This window comes from Vanellus vanellus, assembly GCF_965231255.1.
Source record: "Vanellus vanellus genome assembly, chromosome: 2".
Taxonomy (NCBI): domain Eukaryota; kingdom Metazoa; phylum Chordata; class Aves; order Charadriiformes; family Charadriidae; genus Vanellus; species Vanellus vanellus.
In genome coordinates this window covers 160,904,688-160,928,105 of record NC_138906.1, presented here as the reverse complement: position 1 = coordinate 160,928,105, position 23,418 = coordinate 160,904,688, and the positions used below count along the sequence as shown (strand labels likewise).

The 23,418-nt window shown below is 38.2% G+C and overlaps 1 protein-coding gene across 1 annotated transcript in view; it reads right to left on the bottom strand.

The window, feature by feature from the left end:
* The window catches only part of EFR3A (EFR3 homolog A), an 82,878-nt gene extending 59,845 nt beyond the window's left edge, over positions 1–23,033 (bottom strand). Inside the window, exons 1-2 of the mRNA XM_082499517.1 lie at positions 23,008–23,033; positions 17,970–18,023 (exon numbers count right to left, since the gene is read on the bottom strand). Coding sequence (XP_082355643.1) covers positions 17,970–17,979 — 10 coding nt within the window. The 5' untranslated portion in view covers positions 17,980–18,023; positions 23,008–23,033. The remainder of the gene's footprint in view (positions 1–17,969; positions 18,024–23,007) is intronic.
* Between the last annotated feature and the right edge of the window lie 385 nt (positions 23,034–23,418).

Sequence of the window (23,418 nt, the reverse complement as noted above, 5' to 3'; positions counted from 1 at the left end):
TTGTGTCTTCCTACTTGATTTTCTACCTTACAGACTTCTACCATTGGTGCAGAGCAAACAGTAAGTTTGATTACTACTAAGTATAACAAAATATTCCTATAACAACTGTAGTAAGATATTTTGCTACAGAACAGAAAGAACAGAAAATATTGTAAAATATTGCATGCAAGACTGAGGCAATTAAAAATACTTTTAGTTTCTCCTTCTTTAAGTGACAGAAGAAGAAAATCCTTGCAAAGAACCACAAATTAAATCTTCAAACAGTGTTTTAGAACCGTGTTAATTACATAAATTTAACATAAAACCTGGATACAGTTACGCCTTTGAGAAGGATGAAAAATATCAGATAACAGTACCAACTCACTCTGGCAGCCTTACCAGATGGTTTCAGTTAATGGAAACTCAATATTGTTCAAATACTGCTTTTCAAATTTATGGCACACAGTGAATTTTGACATAAAAAAAGTCCTAACGATAAGTATATTGCACTTGGCAATTTTCTCTTCTCCCCATCCTGGATTTTCAGTAGTATCTTTACATCGTATGTATTTAATTACAGCACAGTTTACATGAAAAAAAAAAAAATAAACTTTTCAAAGAAATCTCTACCATCAAAATATAAAACTACAATTGATATGAATGTTCGTGTCATGCAAAGAACTTCCTAAATTAAACAGAACATTCAAGTATGAGAAAGCAAGAGTTAATCTACCAAAGCTCTCAGCCTCCAAAGATATTTTGAGTAGAGAAATTTAAACAGAACACTATCAGACAAAAATAATTAAGTGACAGGCTCTCCAATGAACACAGAAAAAAAGAAAGCCAAAAGCAAAACCCAAAACAATTAACAGTCATGAGACAGATTTTTCTGGAAAAATTACTATTCATTGTTCAGTGTTTTGATATGACCAGGAAAGATTACAAAAAACATAGGAATAGGTTTAGAAAAAGTATGAATACAAGAAAAAAACAAAAAAACCCTACACAACAATCAAGTTTTAACAACATACATTAAAAATAGATTGATCTTAAAAAAATAAAACAAAAGCTAGGAACTTTTCACTACGTAGACCAGAAAAGATGAATTTGTAGAAGATGGATAGAATCTGAACAATTGAAAACTGATTCTCTACTTCTTGGATACAAATTTAACCCAGAGAAAAGTTGATCCAAATAAACACATTCGCTTCACACAAATAATCTATTTTGTAGGTCTACAGAACGCAGTCAGAGCCAGGTAAAAAAAACCTGTTCCATTTTATGCAGGTTTATCGATGAAAAATCCTATGTCAATTCCCTTTGTGTCAGGCAAAATTTGCATTTTTAATGGTCTCCCCCTCGAAGACACCTTTATGTCATTTAATACAAGTAAATATAAAGGCTAAAGCAGTATCTACAGAGAAATTCATACTGTTACAGGATAGTCAGCCTAAACGGTTTAAAAATACTTATTGTTTACTTCTCCAACAGTGGGATTTTCCAAGTTCAAACATGCATGTTCTCTTCTGCTAAAGGAGTCCTACAATCTGCATTTTACACCTTAAGACTGTGCATATTTCCCAGCTGTACGGGTACTTCTTTTTACACACATTTATTCTACACAACAGCAGTAAGAAGAAACAGTCCACGTTATCAGAAAATGGTAATTTCACCTACCCAAACACATACACGGTCTCGGTTCAAAAGCAGAATTATAATCATAGGCTTTTTCTTGCTCAACAGTTGGAACTTGAACATACTGCCTCATCCTGGGTATGATTTCGCTCCCCGCGTACTCGCTCCTTTTTCAGAAATTTGCGCTCTCTCACTAGCACAGAAGCAGTTGCTTCACGCGAGGGCTCTGCAACACTGTAAGCTTATCTGATGAGCTCTGTGACATCTACATAAAGCCACCAAACACGTGAAAAACTTCAGTATCAAATTCTGTTAACGAGGCCAGGCACAAGGAAAAGAGAAAAGAATAAAAGTTACATTGTCAATGTGTGATTCGCAGCTCATCGAATGAAACCGCACAGACCCAGTTTCATTACTTCAACTTCCCCGGAATGCACAGTTCATTATTTCTGTGACTAGATGCAAAATATCAGTAGAGTTTCAAAAAAAAAAAACCCTATGTTCAGTCAGCTGCCACGTATCACTGTAGAGTGATAAATATTTTAGCAAAATATACTCACTTGAGCTTGCTGTAGAGTAGCCAGAAAAGTTATTTAAGCCACACTGCTGACCAAAAAGGCTTTTGAAACAGAAGAGTTTATCTCTAAGATTAGAGAAGCAGTTTAAAACTTAATAGGTTAATGAAATTAACATTATCTCTAATAATACTTCAGAATTTAAGAAGCAAGGATTACAGAACTTAAATCCTGAACATCCTTTACTCACAAAGGTTGTGATACAACAGGCAGAGAATCCATTTTGAGTTAAGGAATTCTGAAGTTACTTTCTGTCTTCCCATTACTTCTCATCAATTTACCATTTTACTGCCTATATTACATCCACTTGGGTAACACAAATACAGGATTTTCACACAGATATTTTAATGAATTCTGGAAATTATAAAGTACTGGTGTTAATAAAATCATAACTAAAAATTTCTACTGAAATTCCATACCAATTCTAGACTTAAGGGATAATAAACTAGTGTTTACTGCAAATAAATTCAGCGAAAACACTGAGCTGCACAGAAACTATCCCCACACAGTTTAGTAAAGAAACCCTACAGCGTGAATTAGAAAAATACACGCTACAAGAAGTTTTATGTTAAATGACTTTAACTGAATATTCACTGCTACATCTTACTCATACAAAATTACAGAAAAGCCAAACCTTCGAGCCGGCTTTAAACACAGAACACCAAGTTCTGCCCGTGGAGCTTAAAATCTCCAGATTATTTTCCTCTTTATCAAAACAGAAAACAAATGGATCGTATGATTTATCTAATGCTAGAATTTCTGCCAACATTTTTCAATGCTGCCTAATATTGTTGTCTACTGTTTGCAGAATATTAGCAACCTGAACAAAGACTCATGTTCACTCACTGAATATTTTTATTATGTCCGAAGCTTGGATATAGTTGTCCATATCTTTGAGTGTCTATCTTCAAAGATTTATTAAAAAAAGATCCTATTCTATAAAGAATAGTATAATTATCATAAAAGTTTGAATCTACAGATAAATGCATGTTTTGCTACTATCAGGAAAGAAACTGAGTAAAATTAAAATTCCATTCGGTTGCTCAATGTACTTAAATATTACTACATAAAAATGGAGTACTTCACTTCTATACATTAATTTTACTTATTTTCCTATATCTAAGATGAGAAATATGAGCAAAAATAAATTTGTTTCAAATACACAGAGAAAAGTGCGTGAAATAACACTTCAACGGCTATACTAACTATACCTGCTTAGTTCTGAACTGTTAATATCAGTTGATGCATTTAATTCAGAACTAAAACTGTTTTCAAGGGCATTCCCCTTCCTCTATATTAAAAAAAAAATAATCAAATATTTTGGAACAAGAAAATTATTCTAACCATATAAGGAAGTTAATTAAAAATATTATTCAACCTGCTATAAAAAGATCAACTGCTGGAAACTGCTGGAAGGACGCGCTCATCAGCCATCGCACTGTCCCTGTAACGCACTCCCAGAGAGAAGAGAGGACTCGTCATCCAGACAGAGGGAAGTCCCATCCCCCAGATAAGCCTCTCCTCCACCCCCAACCCTGCTGCTGTTTGACTTCAGAACAGCTGGTTTCTAAGCCTCTCTCCACCAAGACGCAGCAAAGAAAACGTCCAACACGCAGATGAAACTTCTGTCTTGAGAACACGATATTCATCTTGATGTCAACTTCTGACCCCCATGACATTAAAATCTCAGTAACAGCCAATGGGGAAAACTCCATCCGCTACCCAGGTTTGGCAATTTTACATTTATTTTTAAAAATATTTTGGTCCTCAGTTAGCTTGAAACAAATGAAAAAAAAAACCAAACAAACAAACAACTGCCTCCCAAGAACTTATTCTTACAGTAAAGCTGTAAAGCTAATTAAAAAGCTAGTTCTGGTGACTTCAAGGTGTGTTGTTCAATACTTGAACCAACACGGAGAGAGGCATAGCATGCTACAGCAAAAAGCATGCAAAAATAATTCAAACATAAGCTTTTTGTGAAAAGGAGAAATGGCAATACATGTCAAGCTACTAGTAAGAAGCAGAAAAAAAACAAAATCTAGTCAAATAAGGCTTACCACTAAGCTTCTTCAATGAAGTATTCTTTTCAAAACCATTAGCAATTAAAACAAATCCCCAGGGAAGATATTATCTTTGGGACGGTGCCTTTTAAAGACTTCTAATCCATTAAAAGGAAGTTTTCCATTACATCAAGTTCTCCGGTTGCATTCTTTTTTCACAAGTTCCGTCGCCTGCAGTGTTTCCACACTGTCTCTCCTTTCTCCCACCTTTGTTGTTTTCACAGAGTAACTTTGTTTTGCTTGCTCATTTCTCTTCTCTTCAACACCACCTCCTCCTTTCCAACTCTGAGACAGTACCAGCACTCTCTATTTTTAATACAGCATTAAGAATGTCTAAAATTAAACTAGTTCCAGTGAAAGAAGCTCTATGGCTTATTAAGAAATTTGCTTCTCGGTTCCTGTCCTTATCTTTCTGTTAAGGTGGCGATAACAAGGTCATTTACTTCTCATCACTAAAGCAACCCAAAAAAAGGAAATTTTGTCACTCTGACTTCAGAAGACACCTGGAAAGACACATCAACACAAATCTCCTTGACCCCTCTCTGTCACAGCTGGCACCAATAACCTATTCATGGTAAAAAAAAAAATAGGTAAAGTTTAGGTCTATTCCTGCCTTCAATATTGGGTTCGCAGTCGAGAAACGAGTTCTCGGTGATAAACCCAAAGGACGGAAAAAAAAAGAGGTTTTCTGTCACGATACTCCTATTTCTAAACAAATACTGATTTCATCAGTGAAAAATGGAGACCTAAGCAAACTACTGGGCTAAAGCAGGGGAGGGAAAAGGCGGCTCATGGTGCTTTGTGTAACCTCTGAAGCACCTGAACTGGCACTATTCCTCCATTCAGACCGGCAGTAGAGAATGGAGCAGATTCAAAACAAACACTGATAAAACACCCGCTGTACTCAAAGACCTCATCCAGTAACACACTGAGCCAGCAGGATATCCTGTACCCACGATTTAATTTGGAATAAAAAAAGTAAAGAAGAATTGACAACACGGCAGCAGCCTCCCTCTGCTCTTGCTACTTAACCCAAACACTTTGACCCATCTCTCCCAGCTCCTCCCACATTCAGTGGGTACAGAAGGGGGTCTCCCCAGCACAGTGATGATTCTGGAGCAGAAGGAAGCTCCCAGCGCCAGAGAGACCATCCTGTTCAAGGCCTGGCTTCACCTTGGCCCTAACCTGTTCTCTAACCCAGAGAAGCAATTTTCAGAATACTGCATCCTTGAACATTTCACAGCTGCAGGTGACCGTAACCTTTATAGGCACTCAAAGGCCATCAAACTTGCTTCACGCTCCTCCACAGGTTCCAACAAGGAGGGGGGCTGCAACACCTTCACCTCCCCTACCACCTCCTTCCCACATTGCTGTCGGTAAGAAGCAACATCTCACACAGACAGCCGTTCTACAGAAGATGCTGCAGCACCTCAGGACTGAGATAGATGTTGTGTTTGAAGGAGAGGAAAGACGCTATGGAAGGCATGGTTGAAAGGTAACAGGACACACAGCAGCGCATAGCCTATCTTCAGGGTGCCCAGGAGGTTGACAACAAGCAGTTCTTGAGGGGCACCAGGGGCAAAACTATTCCAAAAGGGCCACTGTCTGCCTCTGGAGCCTTTAAACCATACTTCTGGTCAGCAGGTTGGCTGGCTACAGGTAAGATTATATATACTTGGCTAAATGCCTCAGTAAGCTTTGGTGACTGCTACTCATGCCCAGGCTACAGAATCCATCCCAGAAGCTCAAGGTGGCCATACCTTCTCTTCCCAGTCCCAGCTTCGGGCGGCAAGGCAGATGGCTGACAGGGATTTTGTCTGTACCACTCCCAGTTTTGGTTTTAACAGTTCTAAACTAGATTTTCCACACCCCCTTTCCCATTGCATTTCCTCATTGGTTACTGGACACAGCCCTCATTCCCAGCAAGGAAGAAAGTTATTTCGTTGTTTGAACACTTGCTGCTCACTTCTGTTTTGCTACAGAAACTCACGTAGATTAAGCCATTGCCTTTAAAGCAGCATCCTGTGTATATGTGTGTATTTTGAGTATGAGAGGGGAGGAAGAAGAGGGCATCAACAGGAAGCCGGGACAAGAGCATGGGGATGGATACAACTCTAGGCAGGGCATTAGGACACGGTATGTTGACAGCAAAGCCAACCCTCTCACTGTCATGTTGCAAATTATGATGAGAGCAAAGCCAACCCTCTCACCGTCATGTTGCAAATTACACAAACTCCCATTGTAAATGTGGTAATGTTATGATTAGTCTCAGGCTTATGGCAGTAGCACGTATGAATTATTTGGCATCTCTTAGAACGCAAATGGTCCACTAAGCCCCATGAACAGTTCTGCCTTTCAGCACATGTTATGATTCCAAGGTCAGTCACAAAAGAAACTGGAATGACTCTTTACACTTGGGAAAGTTGCCGAAATGTCTAAAGATCTACCTTGCTGATCAACTGAAATCTCTATTACATAGCAGTTGCTTCTGGTTTTGAAGCTGTGGCTTTCTTACACCAAGGAACAGATGGAACAGTGTCAAACGCTCCCTGCTTTTGGAATGTCATGAAGATTTTATCAATCATTTGCACTATTTGAAGAGAGATGGAAGGATGGGACTGGTAAACTATGATCACCACCTGCCCTACAGAAGACAAGCTCACTTTGAACCAATGAGTAACTGGTCATGAAGTGCCCAGGGTTGCAAGTCTTCTCAGGGTGACAAACACCTGAAACTTTGTGCATTGAAAAACCTGAATGTAGAGAAGCATGAAGAAGTTCCTGATTACTGCTACTTTTTCCCATTTTCTTAAGATGACACAGCTTGTTTTCTTGACCCAGTCTGTGGGGGAGGAACACAGCTACAGCAGTAAGAACTCCCAGAATCTTAAGCTGCTGCCCACCTTTTTCCTCAGACAAAAGGATGCTCAGATCAGTTGTGTCACTCCTTTACCACAGGTATCCTGTGGCTGCAGGCTGGAAGGATTACATTCTCCACTCCTGCCAATGGCGCCTTGAGCACACGTTGCTCAGATGCACAGTGCTGAAGTAGGACCAGGGAGTAGGTACCACATTGTCACTTGAATTGCATCATGAAGAAAAATGAGACATGAGAAGCTTTCTGCGAGTGAAAACAGCATATGTGTCAGGTTTGAAAGTCGTGATGAGGAAGAAACAAAGGTTCACAGGCCTTCTTTTTGGAAGCCTCAAAGCTCATGCAGTGGGAAGGTTTAGCTCAGGGAACTAGATTTTAACTAGTTGAGAGTAAACCACTGAACTGACAAGCAATGTAAGAGTGTGTTGATCTATATATCCATTTTTCTATTAAAACATGCCAAATGATAGCATAAGCACAGCCAGAGCTTCAAAACCAAGTTTTACCCCTATTTGAGCACACGCAGATATAGACTTCAGTACATATACACAAATTTTGAAAAATATTTCCTCATTAAAAAGAAAACTTTCTTTATACAAGTAGTTCAATACCACATTACATAAATTTTATTTCACACACAACTGTACATAAAAAGCAACATAGGAAAGAGAATGGATAAAAACTTTTCTGTGAATCTAGAACCATACTGTGCTATCTACATTGAGAAAACCTTCTGACCCACATACACAGGGCTCAAAATATGACAAAACATCTGGTCCTGCTCAGTAACGAAGTGTTTAAATTCTATTGACGTTATTGAAAAATAAAATGCTAAACAAAAATGTTGTAATGTTACTTTGAAAAAGAGTCACAGAAGATAAATAAGCTTAAGAACTCAAATTCTTGTTTGAGTCTTACCAATCTTCAGTTAAGTACTCCATTTGTGTCTGTACCTACCCACTTGCTTTTCCCAGAAAGTATTGACAAAATGGGATATTGCAATTTGTGAACATACATATAGAAGAACATTAAAATTATTCTCAATCAAAAATTTGAAAAAACCTCTTTACCTGTTGTCAAGAACAGGTCCTCAGAGCTGCCCACACACTCCATTTCACACACTTTCCTTTCTCTGCAGACAGCCTTACCTAGTTCACCCTGCCCTCATAGCAGAGCAGCTTTGTGCTACAACAATCAAGCAGAAGTTCATGCAACAACTTTCCAATATTAACAGTTTTAAACACAGAGGTGAAAGACAGAAGTTACACTAAAAAAAAACTCCTTCTAGGTTAATCTGAATTATAAAATATCTTTGTGGTTGTTATTTTTCCAATCAGTTCTAAAAAGTGCTCCAGCTTGGATTCGGGTTTCCCAGAATAACTGCAAAGCAGCCGTCACAGAATTCCGAATTATCTTCTCCTCTCCAAAACAGTGAGATTTAAGGGCAGAACATATGCCTATCTAGAACCATGTGTCCCAGCTAATTAAAAGCAGTTTCCCCCTTCCTGTAATTTCTAATCAGCCACAGAGTACACAAGGAACACACATGCAGCCGATTGCTATTCTGTGCATCTTCAGTACCTTAAGGCAACGGCCCTTTGCTACTGCCACCAAACTAAACTGCTCAGTCTAGGAGATGGTCAGTCTAGGAGACAGACAGCTTTATATTTATACACAAAGAAGTAGTTTTATATATATACATATTGTTAATCAGCAAGTCTTCCATGTCTCAGCCCTCTGTAGAAACCAGACAGGACATCCATGCACACACAGACTCATCGGTTTCTACGGCAATGCAAGCATTCTCCCCCACAGCCAGCACTTCTCACAACGCTGCAATTCCAACAGCAGATTCAACTTGCAAAAATAATGTTCTGTCAGTTCTGAAAAACGTTAAGCTCATGTCTAAACTAATGTCAGCAGCAGATCACAAACTCATTTAAAAAAAAAACAACCCACACATACAGAAAAGTGTCTTGGATCCAGCTTGCACTGCATTTATTACAAGTCAAGAACTCTGCTAGCTCAATCATATCAGACCCTGATCAATTATACCTTAGTAACTATTCACATTTTATTACCTACGAAGTTCAAAAGTAGGGTGTCAGCATCTTAAAGTCCTTTTCGAATCATTCAACAGTTATGTTTTAGTTTAATAAAAATGAGAGAATCTGTTTTAACCACATAAATTATTCTGTATTTGTTAGAACTACATAAGGAGAACAACAAAATATCTGTTAAAACTTATCTTCACATGTTTCCTTACATATTAACAGCTTCACAAAAGTATCAGGAAGGAGTAATGATTTAGGAAGATGACATGCCTGAGTGTTAGGTTGAAATTCCTTATTGATTTTCTTAGTCAGGAATGAGTAAGCATTCTCATGGCAGAATTAAAGACTTGGGGTGCCCATTTAAAGCCAAAGTACAGACCTTAATCGGCAAAATACTGTGACATGTCCAAGTACAGTTTAGAATCACAATTGTGCTCTTGAAAATGAAAGGACTGAAACCTTTAACAGATTTCAAGTTCGACATGAAAAGGAAGGATGAGTTATACAGGTAGCAACTATTTTTTAAAATCTCAGGGTCTAGAATTCTACTCAGACTTTACACAGTATAATACTATTTTTTAGAAGCCATTGAATTCAAGAACTAAAACAATGTTTATTTTGAAATCAAATATTTACCTTTTCTCACATAATTGCTGGGGAATTCGCACATCTTTACAAAAGATTAAGCCTTACTGCCATGTTTCAAGTTTAGAAAAACGATTCAATATTTGAAAGAAGCCGAAGTTCTTAAATACAAAATACCAAAACTTCAGTAGCATTCATTTCATCAGCTCAGTTATTTGCACATGTAAATTATCAAAGGCTAGACAGTCTTTTACCTACAATGAAACCTTTTGCTCTGAATTAAAAGCATGCAAGTCACACTACTGTAATATTCACTCTACACAAATATATTTACTGATTTAAACTTCTGTTCAAGAAAACTAATTTGCCTTTGTACTTAGGCAAATTAAGAAATTTCCTAGTTTACAAATGACTTGCTAGTCTTAAGATTCTTAAATATACCCATGCAAGACAAGAATTCTGTAACTGTTTTAGCTTTTGAAATGTAAACAATTATAACATGTCCCTCATGTCAGAAAAACTCATACTGACCTCTACATGGCTGGTATTCTACCAAAAGGCTTGTGTCCTTTGAGCCAGCTGGGTTACCAGTAAGTCATAGGTGGTTCCCTTGAACACATCAGCTACAAACAGGATGTGCTAGTATATTTCATAGACATGCACTCCAGAACACAGAATCAAACAGAACTTTGGCTGTTTAGCTAAGCACCTTCAAGACAGCAAAATCTGGAACTGCTCAGCTTTGAACATGATCATTAGCTGAAGTCTACAAGTTAGTCGATAAGAGTCTCATTCATCTACTTACCCCAACTTTCTACTCATTTCTGCCTAATTCCTGCATGAATTAATCTTGAATGATGTAACTTTCTAGAAATGAAACAGCACTCTTTGAAAGCCAAGAGTCATGTACACAGCTAACTTCCATCTTCAGTGATTCACAAGGTACCTGATTCTCTAGAGAGCCACCGGGGATCCTAGTGGTCCATGATGGGAAAGAGAGCCCATATACCACGTAATGGGAAGGCCAGCATAATTGTAAAAGCAGTTTACCATGGTCTTTCCACATTGACATGCATTTAATCACATAGTGGAAAAATTAGCCCCCTCCCAAAAATCAATTTTTCTTTGTTGTCATGCATAAAAAAAATAGGACACTTGCATGCATGATCAGCATGAGCCTTCTTACCCTTTCGTCCCATGATTCAGAAATCAATAGCAAACAATGCTGCACATGAAGGTTAATCGACTGACAGGAAAACCAGCTGCAAAGTGATTTCTGTAAATAACAACGATAGCCATGTTTTAATAAAACCTGAAAAAACTATTAAGCTACATTTTAGCATTTGGTAAACTGTCCATATATATTTTAAAAGCACATAAAGGCTTTGATGGGGACAGAATTAAGTTTGTCTCTAAAGTATTTGATTTCCTATGTTATATGCCCAGATAACACACACATAAATGACAACAGCTGAAAAAATGAATTTTTCAGGTTTTGACAAGAACTGGATGAAATAAGACTGTTCATTCCTTGGCTATACTGAAGCTTATTCCAAAACAAATGGAATGAAAGCAGGAATGATGTTACTAGACATTATTTGCAATATGTTAATACGAGTGATCTTCATTTTCTGTGGAGCTGCTCCTAAACATTAAACTTTCCCAAATGGGGTTAGGATGACATGTACATAGGGAGAACTAACAGCTAACAGAAAACAACAAAATGAACTTTTGTTAAAAATTAACAAGTCTTAGAGAAATCCATACAGATTCATTAAAGAATATGGAAGCCACCACTAGCACAGGAAGTAGCTCAGAGTATCATGAGTGAAATAAACAGGTGTACAAAGAGCTTCAGTTTTCCAGCTAAAAGTTCCTGCAGTTTTTGTTCTTAGCTTAATCAAAGGACACATTTAGATAAGTTACTACTTTTTCTTTTCAGCGTAGAAAAGACAATCACCTAAAAATCAGATGAAAAAAATCTGTATCTAAGTGTTTACATATTGAAAACATTTACTATATATTATTATGTAAAGAATCCATTATCTATTTTGTGACCACAGTTTTATAATAGTTATAGATATTCTAAAATACGGTTATTTTCCTTTAGCAGTCTAGGGCTAGCAAACGACAAACTGCCAAAGGTAGTCCAAATCATGACATTCCCTTGGCAGCCGTTTTTCAAGTTCCTGCGTTGATTAGGTTAGTACCTGAAAGATGGACATGACACAGGGCTGCTTGTGTTTCTCATTCTCTAGCATACTAAAATTGAGCAGCAGACAATGATTTGAGATACCCTCCCATGTAGCTCTTGTGTAACAGCCAAAATATGAAAATTTTATAGGATCATAATGTATTTGAACACTATTCTAAGTAGTCAACAATAAGTCAGAAAACTAATAGGGTTTCTACTGCATATAAAATAAATTAGAGCAATTACAAAAAATGCCTCATTAAGCGGAAGGTCCTGTTTGGGGTTTTAAAGTATCAAGGGTATATGAGAAACACACTTCAGATGAGGAAAAAAATATAATAGATAGAAAGTGTAGAAATTTATTAATTAGAACTATGGCTTAATTTTCACTAAAAACATTAGCATGCTTAGCCCATGAAATATTTATATAAACAGATTTAGGAATACATCTCCAGCCACCATGGATATTTTAGAACTGTATTTCACAGGGAAATAAATATTCTCATTAAGAATCTTGTTATTACTTATTATACGCAGAATAAAAACTAGAATTGCAAGAAACAAATAAATGAATTTCCCAAAATTGTTGTGAGGGAAGAAACCCAAAACAAGGAGATTATCTGCATCTTAAAATGCATTAAGGACATTAAATATGAGTTAAGTATTCACTCATTTCAAATTCCATTTCAAGTGTTGCTTTCCTTCCTACACTTGGCAAGGAAGCTCTATTCAAAAATAAAAGTTTGTTGTGGTTTTTTTTTTTTTGTTTGGAGGGGAGGGATGGGTTGTTTGTTTAAAGACCATGAAACAACTCAACCAAAAGCAGACGCATCCAAGAACAAAGAACACAGACAATCACTATTCAGTTGTTCTATCTTTATTTACTTTCACCTCAAACAAACTAGGGAAGCACCAGTACACACCAACTGCAGGCTAGTTGCCTCTACAAAGACAACTGGCAAAAAGCCATGGGTGTCTGGAAAGCCGAGGAAACAAAATGTTACATAGTTTAATGAGAAGCAATCAATGCCTTGAACATACTTGGAGAAGCATTCTGAAGTTATCAAAACCGACATTTCACCAGAACCAAGAACAGGCCAAATCATGGAAGATTTTCCACACAACTGATACATGTATCTCCTAAATCAGCGTGGTCTCTTTCTAACTGGCAAATATTTGACAGAATAGCACAGGGGATGTTCGTATTACTAAATTTCACAGCAGTAATTCAATGGAAGAACGCGGGAAAATTACATTCTATTTATTTGCTTAGGATACGAACCATGTCATTTCAAACCGCAGTCAAAATCACAGGATCATAGAACTGTAGGGGCTGGAAGGGACCTTTGGAGATCTAGTCCAACCTCCCTGCCAAAGCAGGGTCACCTGCAGCAGGTTGCACAGGAACGCACCCAGGCAGGTTGTAAATATCTCCAGAGAAGGAGAATCTCTGGGCAGCCTGTGCCAGTGCTCTGCCACCTTCAAAGTAAAGAAGTTTTTCCTCATGTTGAGGTGGAATTTCCTGTGTTTCAGTTTGTGCCCGTTGCCCCTTGTCCTCTCGCTGGGCACCACTGAAAAGACTCTGGCCCCATCCTCTTGACACCCACCCTTTAGGTATTTATAAGTACTGATGAGATCCCCTCTCAATCTCAACAGCCCCAGGTCTCTGCCTTTCCTCTAAAAGAGGTGCTCCATTCACTTGATCATCTTTGTAACCCTTTGCTGGGCTCTCTCTGGTAGTTCCTTGTCTTTCTTGAACTGGGGAGCCCAGAACTGGACACAGCACTCCAGATGTGGCCTCACCAGTGCAACGTAGAGGGGGAGGATGACCTCCCTCGACCTGCTGGCCATGCTCTTTTTAATGCACCCCAGGAGACCATTGGCCCTCTTGGCCACAAGGGCACATTGCTGGCTCATGGTCAACTTGTTGTCCACCAGGACTCCCAGGTCCCTCTCTGCAGAGCTGCCTTCCAGCAGGTCAGCCCCCAACCTGTACTGGTTCATGGGGTTATTCTTCCCCAGGTGCAGGACCCTACACTTGCCCTTGTTGAACTTCATTAGGTTCCTCTCTGTGCAACTCTCCAGCCTGTCCAGGTCTTACTGAATAGCAGCACAGCCTTCTGGTGTGTCAGCCACTCCTAGTTTTGTGTCATCAGCAAACTTGCTGAGGGTACACTCTGTCCCCTCACCCAGGTCGTTGATAAATATATTGAACAAGACTGGACCCAGTACTGACTGACCCCTGGGGAACACCGCTAGTTACAGGCCTCCAACTAGACTCTGAGCTGCTGAATCTTAAAAATCCTTTTTATTTACTTATTTGCTCCCTTAATTTACATGTTCTAATCAGTCATGCAAGGACCTGCTAATCAGCAGCTAAAATCAGTTTAACGTAACAATCATTATTAGCAAAACCTTGAAAAGCAAAGATATATTTAGGTACGTTAACAGCATAAATAATAGAAAAAGATAAGAGATAATAAAAAAATTAAAAAATCATGTACATAGCTACCACAAGTAAAATACACTCTTATAATCAGCAACTGTTCTCATCTGTATCGCACATAATTTTTCTAGTCCAAACAATTTCATTTTAGTATAAAATCTACCTTTAAGTTAAGTATGTAATTGAAGTCAGGGAATACAGCCAGTAAGTAGGTCAGCTCTTTCTGAAAAAACTCATTATCTACCAAACTACGTTTCAAGCATCTGATTAAGTGTGAATATCTGGAACATAATGTCCAAACAGAAGAGAGTCTTAAACAAATGTTTTGTTATATGATTTAGCTCTGTTTTTTTCCTCAACAGAAACACTTGTAACATTTCAATCCAAGCGCAGCCAAGCTAAGAACTTATAAAAACCCACCCATGTTCCATAACAGAAGTATGTTAAATCAAATTATCTGTACAAATTATTGAATAGGGAAATTGAGAGCAAACTTGTGACAAATGAAAAAAACATACTGCCTGTACTGCAAAGACTATCTGGTTACAAGTTCTTTCGTTTTGTTTTTAAATAAAAGGACTAATTAATATTTTAATCCACGGGTTCTTTGTGATAAGGAACAGCTAAATTGGTTAATAGAATAGCTGTGGCTCAAATCAATCTTCTACTGTATTATATTAGCAGTGAGAAAACACATTTGCTTTCTCAATGTTTCAGAACTTGCACTTCAACTTCAGATGAAGACACCACGTTTGTAAGCATATCTTGCATCAACGCCCATGTTATTTGCACAATAGGAGCTATACAGAAAAATTATAGCTACAAAGAATATAGGGAAAAACAATGCTTTGGCAAGGTTGCTACAAGTGCTGCAGCATTACACTTCCACTATAGACTAGATGTCAATACCAATGCCGTGCCATGGCCAGTCAAAACCAAGCACTTGTACATTTTAAGAATAAGAGAGCAGACTAAAAATTTTCTGTTTATGGGCTATTACTGTATTGAGGCTAAAACCTTAACATTCTTTTATTAAGGACTCAATGCAGAATTATATCTCCGTATTCTCATATGGGATCACTAAACAGCAACATCAATAAAAAATTGGATAATCCAATATGTAACAAACAACTACTGCAGAGACCAGCACGCAAGACTGATACAAGGTTAAATAAGAACGTTACCTTTGGTTAACTGCCTATGTTCATCTCTCTCCCTCTCAACACCACATCCCAGTTCTGACTACATGCCTGGTTTTGGGACGGTTAATATGGAGGGAGAAAAGTAGTACATTATCCTGTGAACATTTCATGTACAATGACTTCAAGGCTGACTTCTAAAGTGTCTCTAGGAACAGCTGAAGTCCCCAGAAAGACTAATTAAGTATCCTTGTCCAGTCTTTCCATAATACCAGTATGTTGGCCTCCCCTGACCTTCCAAACCACCACCTTTAGACCTAGACATTCCCTAACTACTGTACTGCAAAAAAGGAGTAAAAATATTACCAGGACCTGATACAGAGACTCAGGATAGCAAGCAGGACAACACTGGAAGCAGGCGTTGATCAGTATGACCCAAGAACTGCATCAAACTTTCCTTTTAACTAGATACTATTATTCCACTTCATTTATAAAGAACTCATTCTAGCATGACAGAAAACATTTTTGGAAAATATTTCACTCTAACAACCTTTTCGACAATTTATTCCAAAAGATGCTCAATGCACTTCTTGATGTGTGGGATGAGTGAACTCCATGTGGAAAAAAAAAAAAAAAAAAAAAAAAAATCCCAGCTTTTACAAACAACTGAGCTTCTCAGATTTCAAGGACAAATGCTTTAAAATTTCAAAGTAACACTGAATAGTAGCAACCTGTTTCATCAATATGCTCTGAAAAGAATCCTGTGGAATCTCTAAAGATACCTAAATTAGCAGGCAGAAGCCTTCCCTTTCACAGGCAACAAAGTTGAAGTCTGGAAGGCTGTCCCTACACACACTGATAAAATGTACAACTAGCCACAAAGTGATGCTTGCTTGCATTAAAATATAATAATATTTCTTCTTCGCCACAACTTTTGGAAGGAATATATTAAGAAAGTACTGTTATTTCATAAAAATTACAATACACACACATTTGTTAGGTTACCTTCCCTTCAGCTACACGCTTAAAAACTCAACAAATATACGCAGAAGAGAAATAAGTGGCTGCCTAGTTATGAATGTCTCACTACAGACAAATAAGTTGGTTTTGGTCTCCTTTAACTTCCATCCAACTCTGAAGACTCTACATGCATTAGTGTCAATAGTGTTAATAATAACCCTGAACATAAGCATATCTGGTTTAGAAAAAAAATACCTCTTACTTTTCCAGCTTAACTGTTTAAAAAACCCACACGCTCCTTCACAGCAAAAGTGAGTATCATGATAGAGGCCTTAATAGTACCAAACACTGCAACAGAAACACAGCAGCAGTTCATTACATTACAAAAACTGAACCACAGTGAAATTGGAACAATTTATGCCAGCTGCTTCTCGTGTAAATATACAATACAATACATACATATTGGTCACTATTTTATCACAAAAGCTCATGTCCATGTAGAGGAATAATTTCAACTATTTACCACAAAAGCAGAAAACACCTAAACACTTTCAGTGAGATATTTTATACGACAGTGGTTCAAGCAACACAATACATCAAAGCACTTCCACAGTTATAGAACAGTCATTTCTGTGTGACCATGCAACACAAAACCTAGAATTCCTGTAAGACATAATTTTAAGTACTCAGTAGTCACAACTTATAACAAATCTTAACTCACTGCAAAAAAAAAAAAAAATGCTCAAACTTTTCCTCACGAGATTAAACATTTGTGAAACTCATTACAAACCTATAATTAAGGAGCACTCAGTATGACTGGTACTGTAACTCTATGAAGACTTAGTCCACTTTATCTAAAAATTGTTGCTAGTAACTTTACTAGAGACCATGCAGGATTTCTCTAAATACAAAATAGAAAAATCAAAAAAAAATAGTTGCAATTAATACTATTATAATACTTTTCATAATTTGAGCCTTTGTGTTAGAGAAATTTACTACTCTTCAAGGTAAATAACTTGACTCTTAGAAACCTCAAAATCTCATTTAACTTTGAATGTTAAAAGTAATGTCTTATCACTTTATATCCTAAATAGTAATTCTATCTTCTATAATTTGTAATTTTCCAAAGCTAGGATTATTGTTATATTGAAATATCTTTTTATTTTCTGAATACAACTATTTCAGAACAGACTTTCAATCACAAAATTCACCAATGTTAAACTGTGAACTTCTTACTGAAAAGAAAAATGCAGAGCCCATACTAGGTTCCTTTGAAAAATATAGAGATCTACAAAGGCAGAGGCTGGATAATCTTGAGATGTTAAATATCTTTAAAATGACAGCAAATATCATAATTTGGGTTTATTCCATTTTAATTTTGGTAGATTCTTTAGCCCCCAAAGAAAATATCGTAATAATGAACACCCCTGCATAGTGTCTTAAGATACTTAAGGTAACAATACTTACTGCCAGGCATTGTTAATCAGGAATCTGTCTTCAATTTTGCAAAACCACAATACGCTATAAAGAAAACAAAAAATTAATTCAAGAAAATAGCTTTAGACAATTTACAGCCAAATATACATGGAAACTTATGCAGAATGAGCCAAAGTCACATACTTCAGCCCCAACATCAAAGAGAAACCAAGATATCATTTTATCTGACCAGACTACATGCAGTTTTTTTCCAGTTCTTGAAATTTAGTCATTCTGTTCTTGCAATTGATGCCTGAACAAACATTTTTCTGTGTATTTCTAGGGATGACCTTTTGAACTGCCATTGTTTATAATGCTAAATGGTGTATGGCCTCATAGGATTCAAATGTAAATCACAGCACTTCTCTGTTAAAATGCCTGTGAAAGGTCTCTGCTCTATACAGAGAAAAATGATGCTGAAAAATCTGCGTGGCACTTTCTAGGACATTTTTACCCCAGTATCAAAAAATATAGATTTTTAGATCAGAGAGCAAACTACTATAAACAATAGCTGCCCAAAGGATTTTTGATGCAACCAGATATTTTCATACAGCTAACTCAAATGAAGTTACAACAACCTATTTTGGGAATAAAAACAGCATAATGTACCATTTAATTAATCAGTATTAAAATGCAAATAATTTAAGATTTTTTTTTTTTAATATGAAACCAGTGCATTTGGGTTTCATTAACTACCAAATGCAACCTCCCTGCAAACGTACCTTTTCACAAATAAGGAAAAAAGTTCTCAGTTAAAGAGACTGTGTTGTTGTTTTCAAAGATAAAATAAAAGAAAATTAAAAAATACAGCTAATAGTTGTTTTTATTTGAACACCAAAAAACTATAAACCTAGACACCGATGATGTGAGAATAAATATTTTATTTGGTCACAAAATATGTTTAATGATCACACACTAAAGCAACATTCTTAGTTACTAAAAATAAACTTTATTCTCATTGTATATGTACTTCAGTCAAAGGTTTGAATCTGCTGATAGCAACCGAGATTAAAAATAGTGCTTCAAAGTAATTTATTTTAAATATCCTATCCTATTAGAAGGCTGTATGTCCCTCTCCAAGGACAGAGTTAGAGGCAACATAATTTTATAAAAGGAAACATGTAATGTAGATTGTGATGTTCAACAGACATGGAAAAATGAAATCTCTAAATTAGAGTGCAGTTAAGAATTTAGCTGAGAGATTAGAGAAGACAGATTTACTGTCAGAACATAAAAATGCAAAGAGCCTGATGAGAAGCTTAAGCGAGTCAAGTGCCAGAGACTCAGAACATTTTACTGACCATCATTAGCAATCAGAAATTCAATAAATTTTGCTACAACATTATCACTGTTACTCCTAGCAAAGTCAACTAACTTTAGAAGGTATTAATGCAGAAATTACCTGAAAAGTTGTATAGCAATTAAGACAGGTGTTCAAATTGAAGATTTTTGGTTTTATTTTTAAATAGTTCACTGATTTCTAATCATTTTATCATCTGTAACAGAACCAAAAATTCAATATGGAGGTGGCCTGGCTTCTACACACAGAACAGACTACACAATTTCCTCTCCATGAAGCGTTCAATCACAGGCTCATTATGCCTAGGGCAAAGTTGAGTGCACAGATGCTGATATCTGTTACAGTAGAACTAAAATAAAATAAGATGCTTCCCACCATGAGTCTGCTCTGCTGTTTGTCACTGAATTAAATTTTGCATATCAAAAGAGGGGGAATAAAAAAATCCAGAATTTGATGAAGTAGAATTAAAAAAAAAAAAAAAAGAGATCTAGCAAACCATGAAATATAATTTAGTTTTCCTAAATAACCGAACATTTACTGTTTAACGTATTTATGTCATTTTGTGATATTTGACAGATCACCAGAAGCAAGTTAAGGATGTTACCTACCTATACAATGTCTCCTGCACCAAAGCAAATGACTCCTGGATTTTAAAAAGGCAGATAAGAGTCACGTCTGCTTTTTACAGAGGACTAAAAGTTAATTTGTTTTCCTAAGGATATAATAGTAATTCTAATCGCAATTATAATCACAGTACCATGCTACTGAATGTACCTGAAAAGGCAGATCAACACTTGTATGACACAAGTGTAAATTTTCTTACCAAAAACTTTCAGTTTAGGTTTAAGGAGATTCTACACAATTTGGCTACAATAAGGAAATCCAAGGTCAATTTACTGTTCTATCAGATTCAAGCAGCACTAACACAGCAGTAAAAATACACTTTGTTCTACTTATTAGTTTTGATCATCTTCTTCCCCCAGTTATATGCTTACATTTCTTATTATCACAAGATTCCATAAATGGCACTGAAAGCCAAACAGAAGAGCAGATATCTTCTTCCTGTCTGCCCTAAAACAACAGACCTCTGTAAAAGATCTAAAATGGAAAAATGTATATAGCCTTGTGCTACAGGTAAAGAAATAGAAGTCAGCATACCTGAAGTTTTCTATTTTCTTTCAGTAAGTCCACCATTATGTTATTCTATTATGTAACACTATAAATGATTAACTTGATTTTGAGTATTCAAAATGAAATTGCCAGCTGGGCATCTATCCATTCCTCCAAATTAAGCCAAAGAAGAGTACAGGTTTAAGCACCTCTGACAGGCAGGCAACCCAGGCTGGGCAGGCATGAGCTGAAAAACTAAAAATACACTGCACATTAGCTTTTTACATCGCTTCGTTCCCCACTCATATTTCCCATTTGAAAAATTAATCAGTGCCTTTAGTTTTGAAGGTAGGCAAATGGCCAATGCAATGCAAGATTAATAAGTCACACATTCATTCCTAAATATAGACAGTTAGGCTCCAACTACAATTCCCAGAATCCAAAACATGCAATATAAAATGGATTTACATAGCACAGTGCAATTCTGTGAAAGTACCTGACTTCATTTTGGATTGGCTTTCTCAGGTAGAGAAGCAATGCCACGCATGAGCCTGGCTGTATTAATGAGGCCACCCTGTTCTCTCACCCAAGAGAGCTCATCTACACAGGCACATCTAAAAGGACATTTGTCCTGGCTCACCTTAAAGAATTTTATGAGCAGACGGTTTTAGGACAAGAAAAACCCTGCACATTAAATAAGTGTTCCTTAGCAACCCTTCCCACCATCTCAAAGGCTAGTTTAACCCAACATCCATTTCACTGGCAAAATTAAAATCAATGTTCCTATGCCTAGGGACATAAGTTGCCAGTGGTGGGTTAAACATCCATCAGATAAATAGATTTTGCTCTATTCCAACTCTAGAAAACATGATTTGCTTTTACTTTAAAAAAAAAATAAAACTTCAAAGTTGTTTAAAAATAGCACAGTAATTTTACAAGAATTACTTTGTTAAAGAGTTTGGCTGGGCAGTTAAGTCACTGACACCAACCACAGCTGTTTCTAACCTGTGCATTTTACAATTTAGCTTTCATAATCAGTAGTGCAATCCCCTTTCATTATACCTGAAGTTTAATTGCCAAGTCTGATCAGTATTCTAATGCTTTAATGCCTCCTTCCACTTGTGTGTAATATCAAATTTGTTTATTCTTTTTCTCCTGCACAAGTTGGATCAGAAATAGAGAGAAGTTACCATTCATCATTAACTGCAAACATTTTCATGACAAGATACCAAAGTTAAATATTTAATTTTAAAACAGTTGCTTAATTACAAACTACATTCTAATTCCCATTTTTGTGAGCTTTTTTCCCTGAATCAGAAATTACTCAAATTCTAACAGATTTTTTTAAGCAAATATTGAAAGTGTTATTAAAAGGCCTACATAAAACTCATGCATAAGCCTTTACATGTATCAAGGCATTACAATCGAGATTTCAACCCTAAACCGCCAATTTCTTAGGGAAATTTTACCACACGTTTAAGAACATCCATGCACTGAGTTTTCCAGTAAGATGCCCTAAATACTAAAGTCACTCAGGAAAACATTTCAAGTTATTCTGAATGCATTACAAAAGCTTCAGGAAGTAGATTACCCATAGCTTCCCAAAGCCTTGACTGTTGCTCTGGTTTTAGCTTACCCACTCAATTTCCAGAGCAAACATCTGATGTAGCTTTACAAAGCATAACCACCTGGCCCGGCAAACTTGATTTTGATACAGGAATTAAAACTCTGGTTCTGAGTTGCAGGCTTTTTCACAAGTTCTCCAACAGAGCACAGAGAACTCAGCCCACGCCAGGATCTTTTCTTCCCAGTATCTCAGCTCAGAGAACCATGGGACACCTCCCTAGATGTATTCAGCTTAACGAAAGAGAAGTTGTACGAAATTAGTTCTCACTAACAAGATTTGTGAACCTACACCTTAATTATCTAAAGCATGGCTCCGTGATGCACAATCAACTTTAAACGATGAAGCTCACAGCATAGTCCTTTTGTAAATTTGCACTGTGTTCAGTTAATGCTTAGCAATACCTCGCTGTGTTACGGTCCATTTGAAGAAAACCAGCTTAGGCAAATCCCAAAGCCAGAGTCCTCTGGTGCTTCGCTGCCCTCAGGCTGATGGCACAGGGATGCCTGACCACAGCGGACACGGCTGACTACTAACAACGTTTTGACTTACGATCGCCCCACGGAATGTCCCTGCCTTCGGAGGAGCGTCGTGCAGGCACCGCTCGGCGGTAGCAACACCTCAGGTCCTCCCCTGGGAAAGGCCAGGGGCGTCCCGCTCATTACCACAAGCCCCCCCAGGACAGCTTTTGCGGGGCGCAGCCCGCCCGCAGGGAGGGCTGGAGCCGGCCCGCCGGCCAGAGCGCTCAGCAGGGCCCCTCCGTGCTCGGCTGACAGTGGGCTGAGGCCACGTCCCGCGGGTTCTTCTCCCGCCTCCCGCCGCCCTGAGGGCTCCCGCCATGCGGGTCAGCCCCAGCCTGCCGCCGCCACCACCGCCCCCCCTCAGCGCCCGCCCAAAGGCAGAGAGCGGGGGAGAGAGCGGAACCACGGGAAAAGGAGACGGCTGTGAAGGTGAAGACAAGTAAAGGGACCGCTTCCTGGCTGCCCCACACTCACCTCAGCCACCTCTCCGGCTCCCTTTACCAGCCGCCATCTTCCCCCCCACCCCCCCCAGTTAGCTGCCCGGGGCGCAACGCACGCCGGGAGCTGTAGTTCCGTTGAGGGGCCGTGGCGGCCTCCTTTCTCCGCCCACCCGGCCCCACAACACAAGCAACGACAAGGGGTCAGGGCGATAGAGGGAGCGCCCCGGAGAGGGTTCGGTCGCCCCTTGCCCGGGGCGGCCGAGGCCGGGCGGAGCGCCGTCGGGGAGGGCGAAGGCCGCAGCGGGCGGACACAGTTCCCGGCAGCCTTTGCGGCGCAGACTCGCCGGCGCCCGGAGGCGGGGCGGGACCTAGACAGAGGGGCGGAACTGCCCCGCCCCCTGCTCGCGGCCGCCCTTCCCGCTCTCTCTGGGTCACGTGCCCATCA